The following is a 15,852-nucleotide window of genomic DNA, read 5'->3' as shown; positions in this document are numbered from 1 at the left end:
ACTTTAGACCTTCTTTGATCTTCCTGGAGCTGATTGTTGGCTGAGTCCTTGCCATTTTGGCTATTCTTCTATCCATTCGAATGGTAGTTTTTCGCTTTCTTCCACGTCTTTCAGGTTTTGGTTGCCATTTTAAAGCATTTGCGATCATTTTAGCTGAGCAGCCTATCATTTTCTGCACTTCTTTATATGTTTTCCCCTCTCCAGTCAACTTTTTAATCAAGGTACGCTGTTCTTCTGAACAATGTCTGGAATGACCCATTTTCCTCAGAATTTCAGAGAGAAATGCACTGTAACCAGCATGTACAACATTTGCTGCCTTCCTTCTTTAAATAAAGGCAATAATTGACACCTGTTTTTCAAAGAATTAATGACCTCACTAATAGAACTCCACACTGCTATTATTTTGAACATGCCCCTTTCAATTAGTGATTCAATCACACAGAATCAGCAACATGCATGTCATGACTGTTGGGTCTGTTGGATTTCTATAACTCTACTATACCTGCTAGTAAATTATTTGCCATGTAGAAATATCATTTCTACCAAAAACAGTGATTGATCAGGTTAGTGATGTCTGACTGCTATTATTTTGAACACAACTGTACAAGAAGGTATGAAAAAAGCCTTTAAATCTTCTGGCTGCAATGACACTTAAGTGTGAATGAGGGCTAAGGCATCACTGAAATGGGCAGCCGAGGGGTCTGAAAGGGTGTACTAAGTTGAACAGCTCAACACACCCTTCTGCATTTGTAAGGAATTGCTTTGCCCCTACCTGAACACTACTTGCATCTTTCAGGCCACACTAGCCATTCACTTTAGTAGTTTCTATCTGTGAATCATTCTACTAGCAGGGCCATTGCATTGCAGGCCAAAGCAACATGCTCTTTTGCATCAAGCCCTTTGTGAATGCAGCCTGGTTGATTTCTTTCAACCAAAATGTGCCCTAACTGAAAATAATAAAAACATTTTAATACTAAAATGTGTAGGCTTGCAAATTAAATTAAATATCCATTAAGAGTAGCATTTGCAAATATGTATATGAAATGCAAATCATTAAAAAATATGGAAGATTAAGCTAGTAAAAAGTGTAAAAAATAAAAACCAATTGTATACCTTTACCATGTTGTTGCATGTTGGCAACAGATCAGCTTTACATCTCAAATACACCAACTGTACAAATATGAGTGTAATATACATTAATGCTTTCACAGTGCAATTATAAATATTAATTGGTGTGACACAAAACTATAATTGTCACTAAAAATAGATTCCAGAACACAGTTGACCAAGAAGAATTCTGGAACACATTGTTTTGGACAGATGAGATACACATAAAACATTACTAAACTGATGAAAGGAGCAAAGAAATAAACTAAAGCTGGCCATACATAGATCAAAATTCAGTTAATCAAATTCTTTGTGCTTTACCATTCCACTGCTATATCAGTTTCTTCCCCAGCTACATCAGCCAGGGAATGGTAGCTCTGGAACTGGAAGTGACTAAAAACTTGTCACTTCTGGCTTCATTCAGTGTAAAGATGATCAGTAAACAGGTGTTTGAAAGGCACCATGGCCTTCCTGGGCACTCAGAAGGTTCCAGGGTATATGGCCAACGGTATGACATTGCCCCACCCATAGAAGTGATCAGAACCACTTCCACAAGAAAGCTGCCAATCAGATGAAAACGTTTACTTACATTCCCACCTGCTACAGCAGCCAGAAGTGTGTGTAAGAGCTGCACATCAGTGCCAGCAAAAGGGTTATAGTCCGAATGCCCAATACGTAGCCTGCCAGGTCTGTGTGCAGTCCACTGTGTCTTGCGGGATGGGGGTGCAGCCTCTGATGGAGGCTATTACTGCAACCGCTGACACCATTGATGGGGGTTATTACTGGGATAACAGACACCAGTGCTGGGGGTTAATATTACTGATACCAATGATGGGGCTTACTTTAATTCAATTTTCTCTTCAGTGTGGCATTGTAGTACATTGCAAAAATGTAATAGGATCATAGTGCATTACAGCCCATTAATTTTAAATAGGCTTCCCAACTGGATGAAATGCACTTCAACACATAAAAACATGCTGCTAAAGTGCAGTCCTCTGCGAGTGTTGGGGGCCACACTCAAGTTGTTCTATAATTTTAAAGTTGACAACCACTGACTTAAAGGAGAAGTATACTTTTGCATAAATAATATTTTATGTCCCCATTTCCACCCCTCCTCCCCAGCATACCCCAAAGGTTTTATACTGACCTGTTCACTTTTCTAAACAAATTACACCACACACAGTGCTCTGCATAACCACTTGTTTTGCCAGCCTTAACCAAAAGTGTAACCCCCTAGACCCTTACCTTCATCCTTAGCACTACTTAAAGCTGAACTGTAATGTATGAATACAGCCTTTCTCAAACCGGGTTCTGTGGAGCCCAAGGGTTTGGTCAGCACCAAAGGCTCCGACTGATGCGTTTCATCCAAACAGACACCTCCTGAAGACGTCCGATTAGACAAAATGTGTCAGAGCAGAGACTTTGGTGCTGACATTACGTTGCTGCTCAAGCTATGTCAGCAGTAGCTTTACATGTCAGTTACTGGTGTTTTGAACTTATGTATTTACCTCTGGCATTTTGGATGTAAAGTACTTGGTCCGTTTTTAATAAAATACTACACTATTATGGTATTTGTTGGCTCTGTTGTGACCTTTATTAGCTGCAGATGACACTGATTCCGGGCAAATTACTGAGGATTTGGCCTGAGAGTGGAAGCACACGCCATTTAAATTGACCCTGACTGGGAAGAACATACATTTTATGCTACATGTACTGTAGCTCGATGGTCGGTTAGTGCTCACTTTATAGGATTGTGGTAGGTGATTGGTCCACATGATAAACAATTGATGAACGGTTCAAATCAGCAGGTGAATATTGCAGTATTACAAAAGTCAAGGTTATGGACTTTTATGAATTGTCTATTGCACTAGATTGATGCACTTTATGTTACTGATGCACTTTCTTATTGATGTACTTTGTGAGCACTTTGACACTTTAGTTATTTCTATTTGTGGATGATGATACAAACTAAAAAGTACTATAGTTTTCTTTTTTGTTCAAATAAAGTTGTCTGTTAGGTACATTTATTAAGAAGCAGAAAATAGCCCATCTCAGAAGCTCATGAAAAAGCTCATCTCATGAAAAAAAGACAGGAAAAGTCATATGATATATTCATCACCAAGCTGAAATAATTTGTGGCCACAATGCATTTATATACCAAAATGCAGTATCTAGATTCTCCAATTCCAAATTTTTGAATATACATTAGTACTAGCATACTAAAGTGTGGTGTAAGTCAAACTACTAAAAAACGTTGTTTTGGATAAGATAGAGAAAGGTTAAAACCTCAGTTTCTACTGCCCTCTTTGGGCCTCCTTACATACTCTAAAAAAACAAAAACAAAACAAAAACAAAAAGGAAAAAAACTTTTAAAGTGTACCTAAACTCAAAAAAAGTAAAGATCTGCTATCTAATATGGAACAATGTTAATTGTGCCAAAGCAGTAGTCTTAAAAATGTGTATTTTGTCTATTTAAATTCACAGTGCATCTCCTGACATTTCACTGCATCTAGGCATTTTTGCTCTCCAGCCCATTAACTATAAATCTATCTAAGGAGAGATATTCCGTGATGTCACTACTGTGCTGTTCACAGTTTTTTTTTTTACAGGGAATCTGTACCTGAGTGCCTGCAGTGCAACCATTTACCTGCTTCTGCTGTATTCATTCTGTGGATCTGTGATTTTTTTTTTTATACCTCTGCTTTTGATTTCTAATCATACCCCACAATTTATTAAATCACCAGTTATCAATGGAGGAAAGCTCTGATCTGAGCAGGTAAAGTTCTGTGTATACCAAGATGGCTGCCCCCACCCAGAGACATAGTGTGGAATGGGACATAAGTATTGCTGCACATACTAATTTGCAGGGAATTTTGAATAATCCATTTCAAAGAATCAGAATTGCAGCTAGCCTTAAAGACAGAGAAAGATTATAGCGTTATAACTCATACAAAGCAACCTGTGATGAACTCAGACAATGGAAAAAAATACATGGAGTCGAGCTTTTAAAATGGAACACAATGTTAAGTAGAATTAATCCAGTGAGACATACCTTTGTAGCAAGCTGTGACACAGGAGACTGCAGGTCAGCTTGGAGCAGCTGGTCCTTACTCTAAAAAGAGAAAAGTGATTTAGCACTTATCCAATTAGGAAAGCATTTTTTCAAACACTGTGCTTTAGGTCATGCTGTTAAACCTTTTCTGGCCAACAGCTTAGTGATTATTAACGTTATCAGCTTAAGCACATGGAATACACTGCAGTGGTGCAACCAAGGAAAACTCAGTAATCCTCCATGTATTAAAGTGTACCTGTCACTTGTCATTAAAAGAGAAATTTATCTTAAAGCAAATCTGTGAAGAAAGAAAAATGGAAGCTGTCATTGCTGACTTTTTAAAAATGTCCAGGGTCCCAGGCTCTGATGCCGATTTCATCTTCACTACCTATGAGTTTCTGTTCTGCATTCTTGTGCTGAATTAAGGAATAAAGCCAATTTCTAGATGACCACCTTGTACATTTAAAAATAAATCAGCTATTGCCTCCCTTATGTCTGTCCTTAAAGGGTTCCTTTTAATCTAAATGTTTTATTATTGTTCCAGTGTCAGAGTAAGCAGGTTTTTCACAAGGCCTCCAAGGCAGAACTTTGGTCTCTAAGCAATTACTATTCACTGTGTGCTATTCAACTTTCCTCCCTCAGAACCTACTTTACTGCTTGTCTAGCTTCCTTCTGCCTCCAGCAGGCTAATGACATCTGTTTAGTAAAATCCCTTGCCTGGAGTGCAAGGACTGCTTTTTAACGACAAAAGATAACGTTTTTTTCTTGGAAGATCATACTGCTGATGTGAATTGTGACATGTCATGAATTAATTTAGAAATACAGACTTGTAAAAAAATACTGTCCACTTTACCGCATACTGAAAAGAATTGTACTATTCCTAATCTTCATGGTTTTATGTCATTTCAGATTATCATTAATTTTTTATCCATATCATTCTACATAGAGCTCAACAAATGACCATTAAAGCCTTCTTTACTGTAGAGGTGAGCTACCTCCCTCTAAACTCCTTTTGCTAATCATGTGCAATGGAAAAAGAAACCATGATGAACGAGCCATAATTATCTACCATGTGTCCGAGGAAGAGACACATAACCTCACATAATTTAGATTTCATTCTGAGCTCCTAAGCCAGTAGTTCAGCCAGAGGGAAATTTGATCTGGAGAAGCCACAAAACTATTTCTGCTGCACAAAGTGTAAGTGCACCATGTCTTCTTTATAATATTTTAAAGTGAACTAAAGTTATTGAAAATGCTTATAAAGTGTTTCTTATGAAAAGCAGGCACCCAAGAAAAAACAAAAAACAAAAAAAAAACAAACACAGGACATACAGTGGGGCAAAAAAGTATTTAGTCAGCCACCAATTGTGCAAAAATATAAAAAGGGGGGTGCAGCGCTACATATCTTAGCAAAATGATAAATCAAACACAGATAATAAACAATAAAACAGTGACTGTGTGCTAATAGAGCCACTGGAAGGTGGCTATGAAGTGAAGGAAGTGAAACAGTCCAATGGAGGAGTGCTCTTAAGATCCAGGATGATCCTCAGACGTCCAATATTAGGAACCGTCAGGTGATAAAAAATGTAAAGACTGCGCACTCACCAGATACGCAATCTTTATGCGCATTTGTGTATAATATCACTGGACCTCCTGTGTCATCATCCTGGTCTGGTCAAATCTGGTCAGCATATCCTCCCTTGCCTGATATCCGGATAGATGCAGCTATTCCATGGATCTGGCTGGCTCCCACCAGAACTCAAATAAACAGAAAAGGCCACATAGTGTGATATCCTCAGGTATCTTTATTGTAGGCAAAGGATAGCAGGAAAACCAACATGTAAAATATTACTGACCCAGATGCAAATCAAAGATGGCCGCCGGGGCCCCTCGTGGTGCCGGCGGTAAAGCGTCCAACCTGCTGTAGCTCCTCCTGACGCGTTTCGAGCGAAGGCTCGTGCTCATAGGGGTGCAGCTTACCCCTATGAGTATGAGCCTTCGCTCGAAACGCGTCAGAGAGAGCTACAGCGGGTTGGACGCTTTACCGCCGGCACCACGAGGGGCCCCGGCGGCCATCTTTGATTTGCATCTGGGTCAGTAATATTTTACATGTTGGTTTTCCTGCTATCCTTTGCCTACAATAAAGATACCTGAGGATATCACACTATGTGGCCTTTTCTGTTTATTTGAGTTCTGGTGGGAGCCAGCCAGATCCATGGAATAGCTGCATCTATCCGGATATCAGGCAAGGGAGGATATGCTGACCAGATTTGACCAGACCAGGATGATGACACAGGAGGTCCAGTGATATTATACACAAATGCGCATAAAGATTGCGTATCTGGTGAGTGCGCAGTCTTTACATTTTTTTATCACCTGACGGTTCCTAATATTGGACGTCTGAGGATCATCCTGGATCTTAAGAGCACTCCTCCATTGGACTGTTTCACTTCCTTCACTTCATAGCCACCTTCCAGTGGCTCTATTAGCACACAGTCACTGTTTTATTGTTTATTATCTGTGTTTGATTTATCATTTTGCTAAGATATGTAGCGCTGCACCCCCCTTTTTATATTTATGTCCCTGAAGGTTTGATACGGTGCCTTTTTGGTGTACAGCCGCTGCTCATTATATCTATTTCAAGCGCTCGCTTATTTTCTGTTTTCTTGACCAATTGTGCAAGTTCTCCCACTTAAAAAGATGAGAGAGGCCTTTAATTGGCATCATAGGTAGACCTCAACTATGAGAGACAAAATGAGAAAAAAAAATCCAGACAATCACATTGGCTGATTTGGAAAGAATTTATTTGCAAATTATGGTGGAAAATAAGTATTTGGTCAATATCAAAAGTTCATCTCAATACTTTGTTATATATCCTTTGTTGGCAATGACAGAGGTCAAACCTTTCCTGTAAGTCTTCACAAGGTTGGCACACACTGTTGCTGGTATGTTGGCCCATTCCTCCATTGCAGATCTCCTCTAGAGCAGTGATGTTTTGGGGCTGTCGCTGGGCAACACGGACTTTCAACTCCTTCCACAGGTTTTCTATGGGGTTGAGATCTGGAGACTGGCTAGGCCACTCCAGGACCTTGAAATGCTTCTTACGAAGCCACTCCTTCGTTGCCCAGGCGGTATGTTTGGGATCATTGCCATGTTGGAAGACCCAGCCTTGTTTCATCTTCAATGCCCTTGCTGAGGGAAGGAGGTTTGCACTCAAAATTTCACGATACATGGCCCCATTCATTCTGTCCTGTACATGGATCAGTCGTCCTGGTCCCTTTGCGGAGAAACAGCCCCAAAGCATGATGTTGCCACCCCCATGATTCACAGTAGGTATGGTGTTCTTTGGATGCAACTCAGCATTCTCTCTCCTCCAAACACGACGAGTTGTGTTTCTACCAAACAGTTCTATTTTGGTTTCATCTGACCATATGACATTCTCCCAATCCTCTTCTGGATCATCCAAATGCTCTCTAGCAAACTTCTGACGGGCCCGGACATGTACTGGCTTAAGCAGGGGGACACGTCTGGCACTGCAGGATCTGAGTCCCTGGCGGCGTGGTGTGTTACTGATGGTAGCCTTTGTTACGTTGGTCCCAGCTCTCTGCAGGTCATTCACTAGGTCCCCCCGTGTGGTCCTGGGATTTTTGCTCACCGTTCTTGTGATCATTTTGACCCCACGGGGTGAGATCTTGCGTGGAGCCCCAGATCGAGGGAGATTATCAGTGGTCTTGTATGTCTTCCATTTTCTAATTATTGCTCCCACTGTTGATTTGTTCACACCAAGCTGCTTGCCTATTGCAGATTCAGTCTTCCCAGCCTGGTGCAGGTCTACAATTTTGTTTCTGGTGTCCTTTGACACCTTTTTGGTCTTTACCATAGTGGAGTTTGGAGTGTGACTGTTTGAGGTTGTGGGCAGGTGTCTTTTATACTTATAACAAGTTCAAATAGGTGCCATTGATACAGGTAATGAGTTCCGGACAAAGGAGCCTCTTAAAGAAGAAGGTACAGGTCTGTGAGAGCCAGAAATCTTGCTTGTTTGTAGGTGACCAAATACTTATTTTCCACCATAATTTGCAAATAAATTCTTTCCAAATCAGCCAATGTGATTGTCTGGATTTTTTTTCTCATTTTGTCTCTCATAGTTAAGGTCTACCTATGATGCCAATTACAGGCTTCTCTCATCTTTTTAAGTGGGAGAACTTGCACAATTGGTGGCTGACTAAATACTTTTTTGCCCCACTGTACCTTTTCTGCAACTTATTAGCCTCATCTAATCAGAGACTGTCTTGTATTCACTGAGAAACATGTCCCTCTGTTGTCAATGTGCAGAAGGGAAGCTGCTGGAACAGGACACCTTTAGATCACAGCTATTAATGTATATAGCATGAGATACTACTTTGGTTTTCAGCATCCTCAATGGACCTCCAGATATAAGATATGAATACCTGTGAAAAGTCGAAACCAATGTAAACAATAAAGATAATTCCTGAAGTTTCACTTTAGTAATTTGTGATCCATACCAGAAATAAACATGCAGTCAAGGACGCCTGACTTGACAGACAGACAAACATGTTCAGGATCATCAACTCAAACTTCATAGAACTCAGTTGGTCAGTATACTGGCATCATCAGAATGGTCATGATTTTACCTCTGCCTTGCATGTTTGGAGGTTTATCTTTGACAGACGTTCTAAATGTTTCAGAAGAAGATTTATACCGCTCACCATTCCCCTATAAGATTTCCACTCATAACCTGCAAGTTGCCACTTGGGACAGAAGTGTGGGAAAATCTCCCCTAGCAGACATGCAGGGAGACTTATCCTTTCCCATTTAATTTGAAAACAAACGTTTTAGATACCCTTCTACTTTAAATCGCTACACTGCACAAATAAGGGTGGTTAGCTCCTTTAGATGTACAGTGGGGATCGAAAGTTTGGGCACCCCAGCTAAAAATTTGTATTAATGTGCATAAAGAAGCCAAGGAAAGATGGAAAAATCTCCAAAAGGCATCAAATTACAGATTAGACATTCTTATAATATGTCAACAAAAGTTTGATTTCTTTGCCATCATTTACACTTTCAAAATAACAGAAAACAAAAAAATGGCATCTGCAAAAGTTTGGGCACCCTGAAGAGTTAATATCTTGTACTGCCCCCTTTGGCAAGTATCACAGCTTGTAAACACTTTTTGTAGCCAGCCAAGAGTCTTTCAATTCTTGTTTGAGGTATCTTTGCCCATTCTTCCTTACAAAAGTCTTCCAGTTCTTTGAGATTTCTGGGCTGTCTGTCACGCACTGCTCTTTTAAGGTATATCCATAGATTTTCAATTATGTTGAGGTCAGGAGATTGTGAAGGCCATCAGAAAGATTGTGATCCCTCCAGAAAGATCTGGCAGACACTGGAGTTGTGGTACACTATTCCACTATAAAGAGATACTTCATGGTCTTCATGGAAGAGTCATCAGAAGAAAACCTCTTCTACATCCTCATCACAAAAATCATCGTTTGAACTTTGCAAATGAACATATAGACAAGCCTGATGCATTTTGGAAACAAGTTCTGTGGACCGATGAAGTTAAAATTGAACTTTTTGGCCAGAATGAGCAAAGGTACGTTTGGAGAAGAAGGGGCACAGAATTTAATGAAAAGAACCTCTGTCCAACTGTTAAGCATGGGGTTGGATCAATCATGCTTTGGGGTTGTGTTGCAGCCAGTGGCACAGGGAACATCTCACGAGTAAAAGGAAAAATGGATTCAATAAAATTTCAGCAAATTGTGGATGGTAACTTGATGCCATCTGTGAAAAAGCTGAAGTTAAAGAGAGGATGGCTTCTACAAATGGATAATGATCCTAAACACACCTCAAAATCCACGGGGGATTACATCAAGAGGCGTAAACTGAAGGTTTTGCCATGGCCTTCACAATCTCCTGACCTCAACATAATTGAAAATCTATGGATAGACCTTAAAAGAGCAGTGCGTGACAGACAGCCCAGAAATCTCAAAGAACTGGAAGACTTTTGTAAGGAAGAATGGGCAAAGATACCTCAAACAAGAATTGAAAGACTCTTGGCTGGCTACAAAAAGCGTTTACAAGCTGTGATACTTGCCAAAGGGGGCAGTACAAGATATTAACTCTGCAGGGTGCCCAAACTTTTGCAGACGCCATTTTTTTGTTTTCTGTTACTTTGAAAGTGTAAATGATAGAAATAAAATCTAACTTTTGTTGACATATTATAAGAATTTCTAATCTGTAATTTGATGCCTTTTGGAGATTTTTCCATCTTTCCTTGGCTTCTTTATGCACATTAATACAAATTTTTAGCTGGGGTGCCCAAACTTTCGATCCCACTGTACATTAACTATAGTTTAGCATCCAAAGGAATAATTGAGGGCTCATTTACATATGAGGCAAAGACTACTGCTCATCTGGAGACATGTGACAGGAGGTAAGGAGGCGACAGAACGATCTCACCTCCAGTTTTAACCCCCGTAATGCCACACTAATATGCCATATTCATGATATCATGTTTGGCATGTGGTAGTGCTTGCCGAACTCGACAGGGGGCTTAATTCCTGCCACAGCTGTAAAGCATCGCAGCCACAGCATGTATTCACCCCTATTTTACTGCCCCAACCACAAACTAAAAACTAGCCCAAAAAGCATTAAAGCCCATTCTCACCATATCCAATGTAATCCTAACGGATAGTCAAGGTGTGCTAAGTGGTTTGCAACCCACAGCAGTGAATACAGATAGGTGAAATGTCGCTTGTAACAATAAAGTTGAAAACAAAACAAAAACAAAACATGGCAATGCATCAATTATGACACATCAGCACTGCTCCGGATATAACATGGCTACCGGAGTGAGCAAGCAGACGTTTGCCAGATCTACACAAATTTTCAAAATACTGTTTAAACAGAAGCAAAACAAAAAACAGACAGACACTCTAGAGGCCCTTACTGCAAATGAGCCTGAAGGGAGCAGCATCTTGTGAACCCTCCCCCCATTCAGGCCCACTGGCAGCTGGGTGGATACGCACAGATTTAGGGTCTACTGTTTGCATCAGAATTGCATTTCTCCATAAAAGTCAATGGGAATGTAAAAGCAGCATGGAGCATGGAGATTGATGGAGCTTAGGAGTTCAAAAGCATCTGTCATAAACCCCAAAAGATCTCAGAAGTATCTTAAACAGATTTTCAACAAATCATTTTACCCATCAAGGCAAGTCCTTATGCTTAAAGTGTTTGGAAAGCCTAAACATTTCTTACCTTAATGCATTCCCTGCATTAAAGTGTTACTAAACCCACAACAGTAAAATCAGTCTGTGTATACAGAACAAGTCACAAAACTAATATATTCTGCTGATGAGAAAAAGTTATTTAGCAGTTTATATTTATGTGCTGTGAACTGTTGGATAACAGATATAGAAAATGCAGGGTCCTGGTTTTAGTAATACTTTAAGGTAAAAAATGTTTCAGTATGTATAACATGCACTTATACCCTGCTGAGGCCAATCTCAATCCGGCACTGTGCCCGACTATAGTGGCTCTCTCCTCTTCTCCCCGTTCTCACAGGCTTTACTGTTTCTGTCAGTCAAATCCTGTGACGAGGTAGTGGGGGGCAGGGTCGAGCCTTGATGTCTGTTTCTATAGACACAGGCAGTGTGGCTCGAGATCGAGCCCACAGGATTGCCACATTAGGAATCGGCTCCCTAAGGTGGTACGCCAAGAAGAGGAGAAGCCAGGAGGTCCGGCAGCAGGCCTGACAAGAAGAGGATCAGGGCTGCTCTGTGCAATACCTTTGCACAGAGCAGGCAAGTATAAGATGTTTGAAGTCTGACAAAGCCACTTGGGTTGGTGGCGTAACACGTGGGGCGGGGCTTAGTGACGTCACGTCTGGGTACGGATCTGCTGACTGGAAGTTCAGTGCTTGTTATTACACAGTTGTATACTACATCTCTGTAAGTGCAAACTTGGCTGTTTTTAACTACGTACATTTATTAAGAATTATTATACAATCGGAGGCTGTTCTTTCTTTCCTTCTTATGCGGATAATTAATGGAGAAGAGGATCTTATAGGTATCGTTACCAGGCTGAACAACCACCATTCATATTATGTAATACAAGGTTCTGCTGCCATCTGGAGTCCATTTTTGGAATGACCATGCTTGTTAGACCTATGTATGTATGGATTCTATGCTTCAGGTGAGCAGCCATCCTATTTCAGGTGGAGGGACACAATTTTTTTGTGGTGAAGCACGTGATTAAGTGGAAGCACTGATGCAAGTGACTTTTTCATTATCAATCACATTGGACTGTATGAAATATTGTTTATTGTTATGGATATATGCATGTGGTTTTTTATTCATGATATTTGACATTTATGGTGATGCATTAATTTAACAAATTTTTCACAACAAATTATCAACATGGTTGTTAAGGGAGCAGGTGGCTGCCATTTCCTTAACAACCAATGAGCCAGTAACATAAACAAACCTATTTCCAGCAACTGAAAAAACTGGGCATAAAGCAGCATGGGATAGCCCCCTCCCCCCAATAAATACCAAGCCCTTCGCGTCTGGTATCGATTGTAAGGGAAACCCTATGCCAAAAATTTAAAAAAAAAAAAAAGGAAGAATGTCCCCTCCAAATCCATACTAGAGCCTTATCTGAGCATGCAGTCAGGAAAGGGGGAGGAATAAGGGAGCACCCCCCCAAACCATACTAAGCCACATGCCCTCAACATGGGGAGAGGGGTGCTTTGGGGTGAAGGGGCTCCCCCACAAAGCACCTCGTCCTCATCCTCTTCCCCACAACCCTGGGCTATGGTTGTGGAGGTCTGCAGGGGGTGACTTATTGCACCCTCCCCCATATGAATAAGCACCCTCTCTCCCCATGTTGAGAGCATGTGGCTTAGTATGGTTTGGGGGGGGTGCTCCCTTATTTCTCCCCCTTTCCTGACTGCATGCTGAGATAAGTCACCACAAAAGTGTAAAAAGTGAATAAAAACTCAAATGAAAGTTTTTGACAAGTCTTTTATAAAAAAAAAACAAATAAATAAAAAAAATGTCCCTCGAAGTAGATCCAACGTCAATCACAATGAATGCTGCCGCCGACCTGAAGAGAAAAAAAAAAGAAAGAGCTCTGCTCCTAACAGCTCCTAAATAATGTAAGGGGCAGAGGCACCCGGTGACATCTCAGGGTGACCCAGCTAGCTTGTGATGCCATCAACCGGGACGCTGCCCCTTGGCCAATTTAAGAACTGTCAGACAGCAGGAGCCTGCATCGGGCGTAGAGCTCTTTTTTTCCCTCGGGTCGGCGGCTGCACTCATTGTAACTGACGTTGGATCTACTTTGGGGGACAATTTTTTTGCTTGTTTGTTTATTTTAATAAAGAACAAAAACTGATGCATTTTTATTCACATTTTACTCTTCTTTGGTGGATGCCTAGGGGTATGTACCCCATATTCATTCACATGGGGAGTGGGGGGGGGGGGTGAGTCCAGTATTCTGATAAGCCACCCCTGCAGACCCCCACAACCACAGACCAGGGTTGTGGGGAAGAGGCCCTTATCCTTATCCTGGTATGGTTTGGGCATGCATGCTGTCCTGCATGCTCGGATATGGGTCTGTTAAGGATTTGGGAGGGGACATCACGCCTTTTTTTTGTTTTTTTTTATTTTGGGGTTTCCCTTAAAATCAATACCGGACCCAAAAGAGCAGATGCAAAAATGTCCAGTGTGCATAAGACTTAAGTATTAACTAGAGAAATTAGTTCTTTGAAATACAACAAATTTTTCTCTGGAATCTTGCTGAATAACGACCAAACTGAACTTCAGCTAAACTAGGCAAAAACACTCACTCAACACCATTATGCTCCCACTCATAAAATGTATGGAAAGTTCAACTGGACAGAAAACAACTGCCAGACTTTTAAAATATAACAAACATTGCAGCCTGGAGGCCATTACAAAGCAGATAGAGATCAAGCTATACAACCTATTTACAGCAAATCGTCAACATATACAAATGCAATAGTCTACTTTACATGCAAGTACTGGAACTTCTGAACTGGAAATACTACAGACACCTACGTGTACATTTGTATGCTTTTAGAGAGGAACTCTTAAGTAGCTGCTTTTCTATGGACATAATAAATATTATTGGATGTAGGATATTCCATATTTTGTGCACTTATTCTTCAAGAATTACAAAACAGGGAGGTCTACTCTGATTACACTGTTCAACAGGTAAAAAGTTTTGGGCATAAAATTAGCTAATCTTACATAATTTTGGGGTGCTGAAAACGAAAATGACCCTAAAAAATGTTGATTGGCTCTAGTTTCCATGATATATTCACCCATCTAATGACGTAAGCCATTCAAAATTATGATGCAACTTCAGCTGCATATTGCGCAATTGATACTGGTGACCAATAGAAAATTGCATGTATACTGAGATGATGCAATATTAGCCTTTTAATTGCATCACTTCACTGCGTAAAAGCTGCAGTATCTGTAGCTGATTGTAGTTCGACAGCGTCTTTACATTTCGTTTTATGCTTATATAGGCTACTCAGTAATGCCTCGAACTTGTGTGAATAAAGCAGATCATTTCTGCTATATCTGCGGTGAAATAACTTTTATCTCACAAAAAAGGAGGATAACAGAAATGATTAAGAAAGCCTACAACTTGTATTTTGGCTGCAAGATAGGAGACCAGGACAAGAGCTGGGCACCACATATATGCTGCAATTCTTGTGGGACGGCACTGGAGCAATGGTTGATCGGAAAAAAAGGCATCTATGCCTTTCGCTGTGCCAATGATTTGGAGAGAGCCAACAGATCATGTTAGTAATTGTTACTTTTGTATGGTGCCTCCAATTGTAAAAGGGCTAAATAAGAAGAAAAAGTTATCTGTGCACTATCCAAATATTCCATCGGCAATACGTCCAGTTCCTCATGGAGAGGGGCTACCAATTCCTAAAGCACCAGAATCCTTCGTGGTTGAGTCAAGTGAGGAAGAACCTGAAGCGTGTAGTCACGTGCAGTTGTAAGAGATAGCCCTTTCCTCGAATACAAGAGAAAAGCCAAGAGAAGCAAAACCGACACAAACTGAAGACAAAACTAGTGAGAATCCTAAGTATTAAAATGATTCAACTTAGCTTATGCCTATAATTTTTCTTGGTAATCCTATGCAATATATTATGCCATTTAGGCTTTGTTATGTAGTCAATATCACTTGCTTTATATTTGTGGAAAGACATCTATCTATATAATTATTGTGCATTATGTAGTCATTACGCCTATAGTAGAAAACTTTCCGTTTACAGAAAAACTAGAGCCAATTTACAAATTTCATTGTTATATTTGAACTCAGAATGTGAAATTCATTAAGAAATGGATCCTTTTGTTTCCAAAACTGGCAAAAAATAAAAATTTGTTGAACAGTGTTATATACTTTGTGCTAAAGATGTCCCTCTTTTCCACATCAGAAAGATGTAATGTGATGATAAAGGGCTCACAAGAACAAACACACACACCATGCCAGATTTGTAAAATGTCAGAGTGTGTATAGGAGACAAAACAAAGAAGTGGCATTGCAGGATTATACCAACTCTTCTCCACAGTCCCTACCAAACTATTGCAGGCCATAGACGGGTCGTTTATCGGCCAAATTTTCGTACG

The 15,852-nt window shown here is 40.4% G+C and overlaps 1 protein-coding gene across 4 annotated transcripts in view; it reads right to left on the bottom strand.

The window, feature by feature from the left end:
* TDRP (testis development related protein) overlaps window positions 1–15,852 on the bottom strand; it is a 185,648-nt gene that overhangs the window by 49,983 nt on the left and 119,813 nt on the right. For all 4 annotated transcript variants that reach the window (XM_089679538.1, XM_089679539.1, XM_089679540.1 and 1 more), the window contains one exon: window positions 4,160–4,219. In XM_089679538.1, coding sequence (XP_089535664.1) covers window positions 4,160–4,219 — 60 coding nt within the window. The remainder of the gene's footprint in view (window positions 1–4,159; window positions 4,220–15,852) is intronic.

This window comes from Staurois parvus, unplaced genomic scaffold (assembly GCF_062004578.1).
Source record: "Staurois parvus isolate SC_StPar_1 unplaced genomic scaffold, SC_StPar_1.0 ptg000226l, whole genome shotgun sequence".
In the NCBI taxonomy this organism is placed as follows: domain Eukaryota; kingdom Metazoa; phylum Chordata; class Amphibia; order Anura; family Ranidae; genus Staurois; species Staurois parvus.
This window is presented reverse-complemented; position numbering and strand designations above follow the sequence as displayed.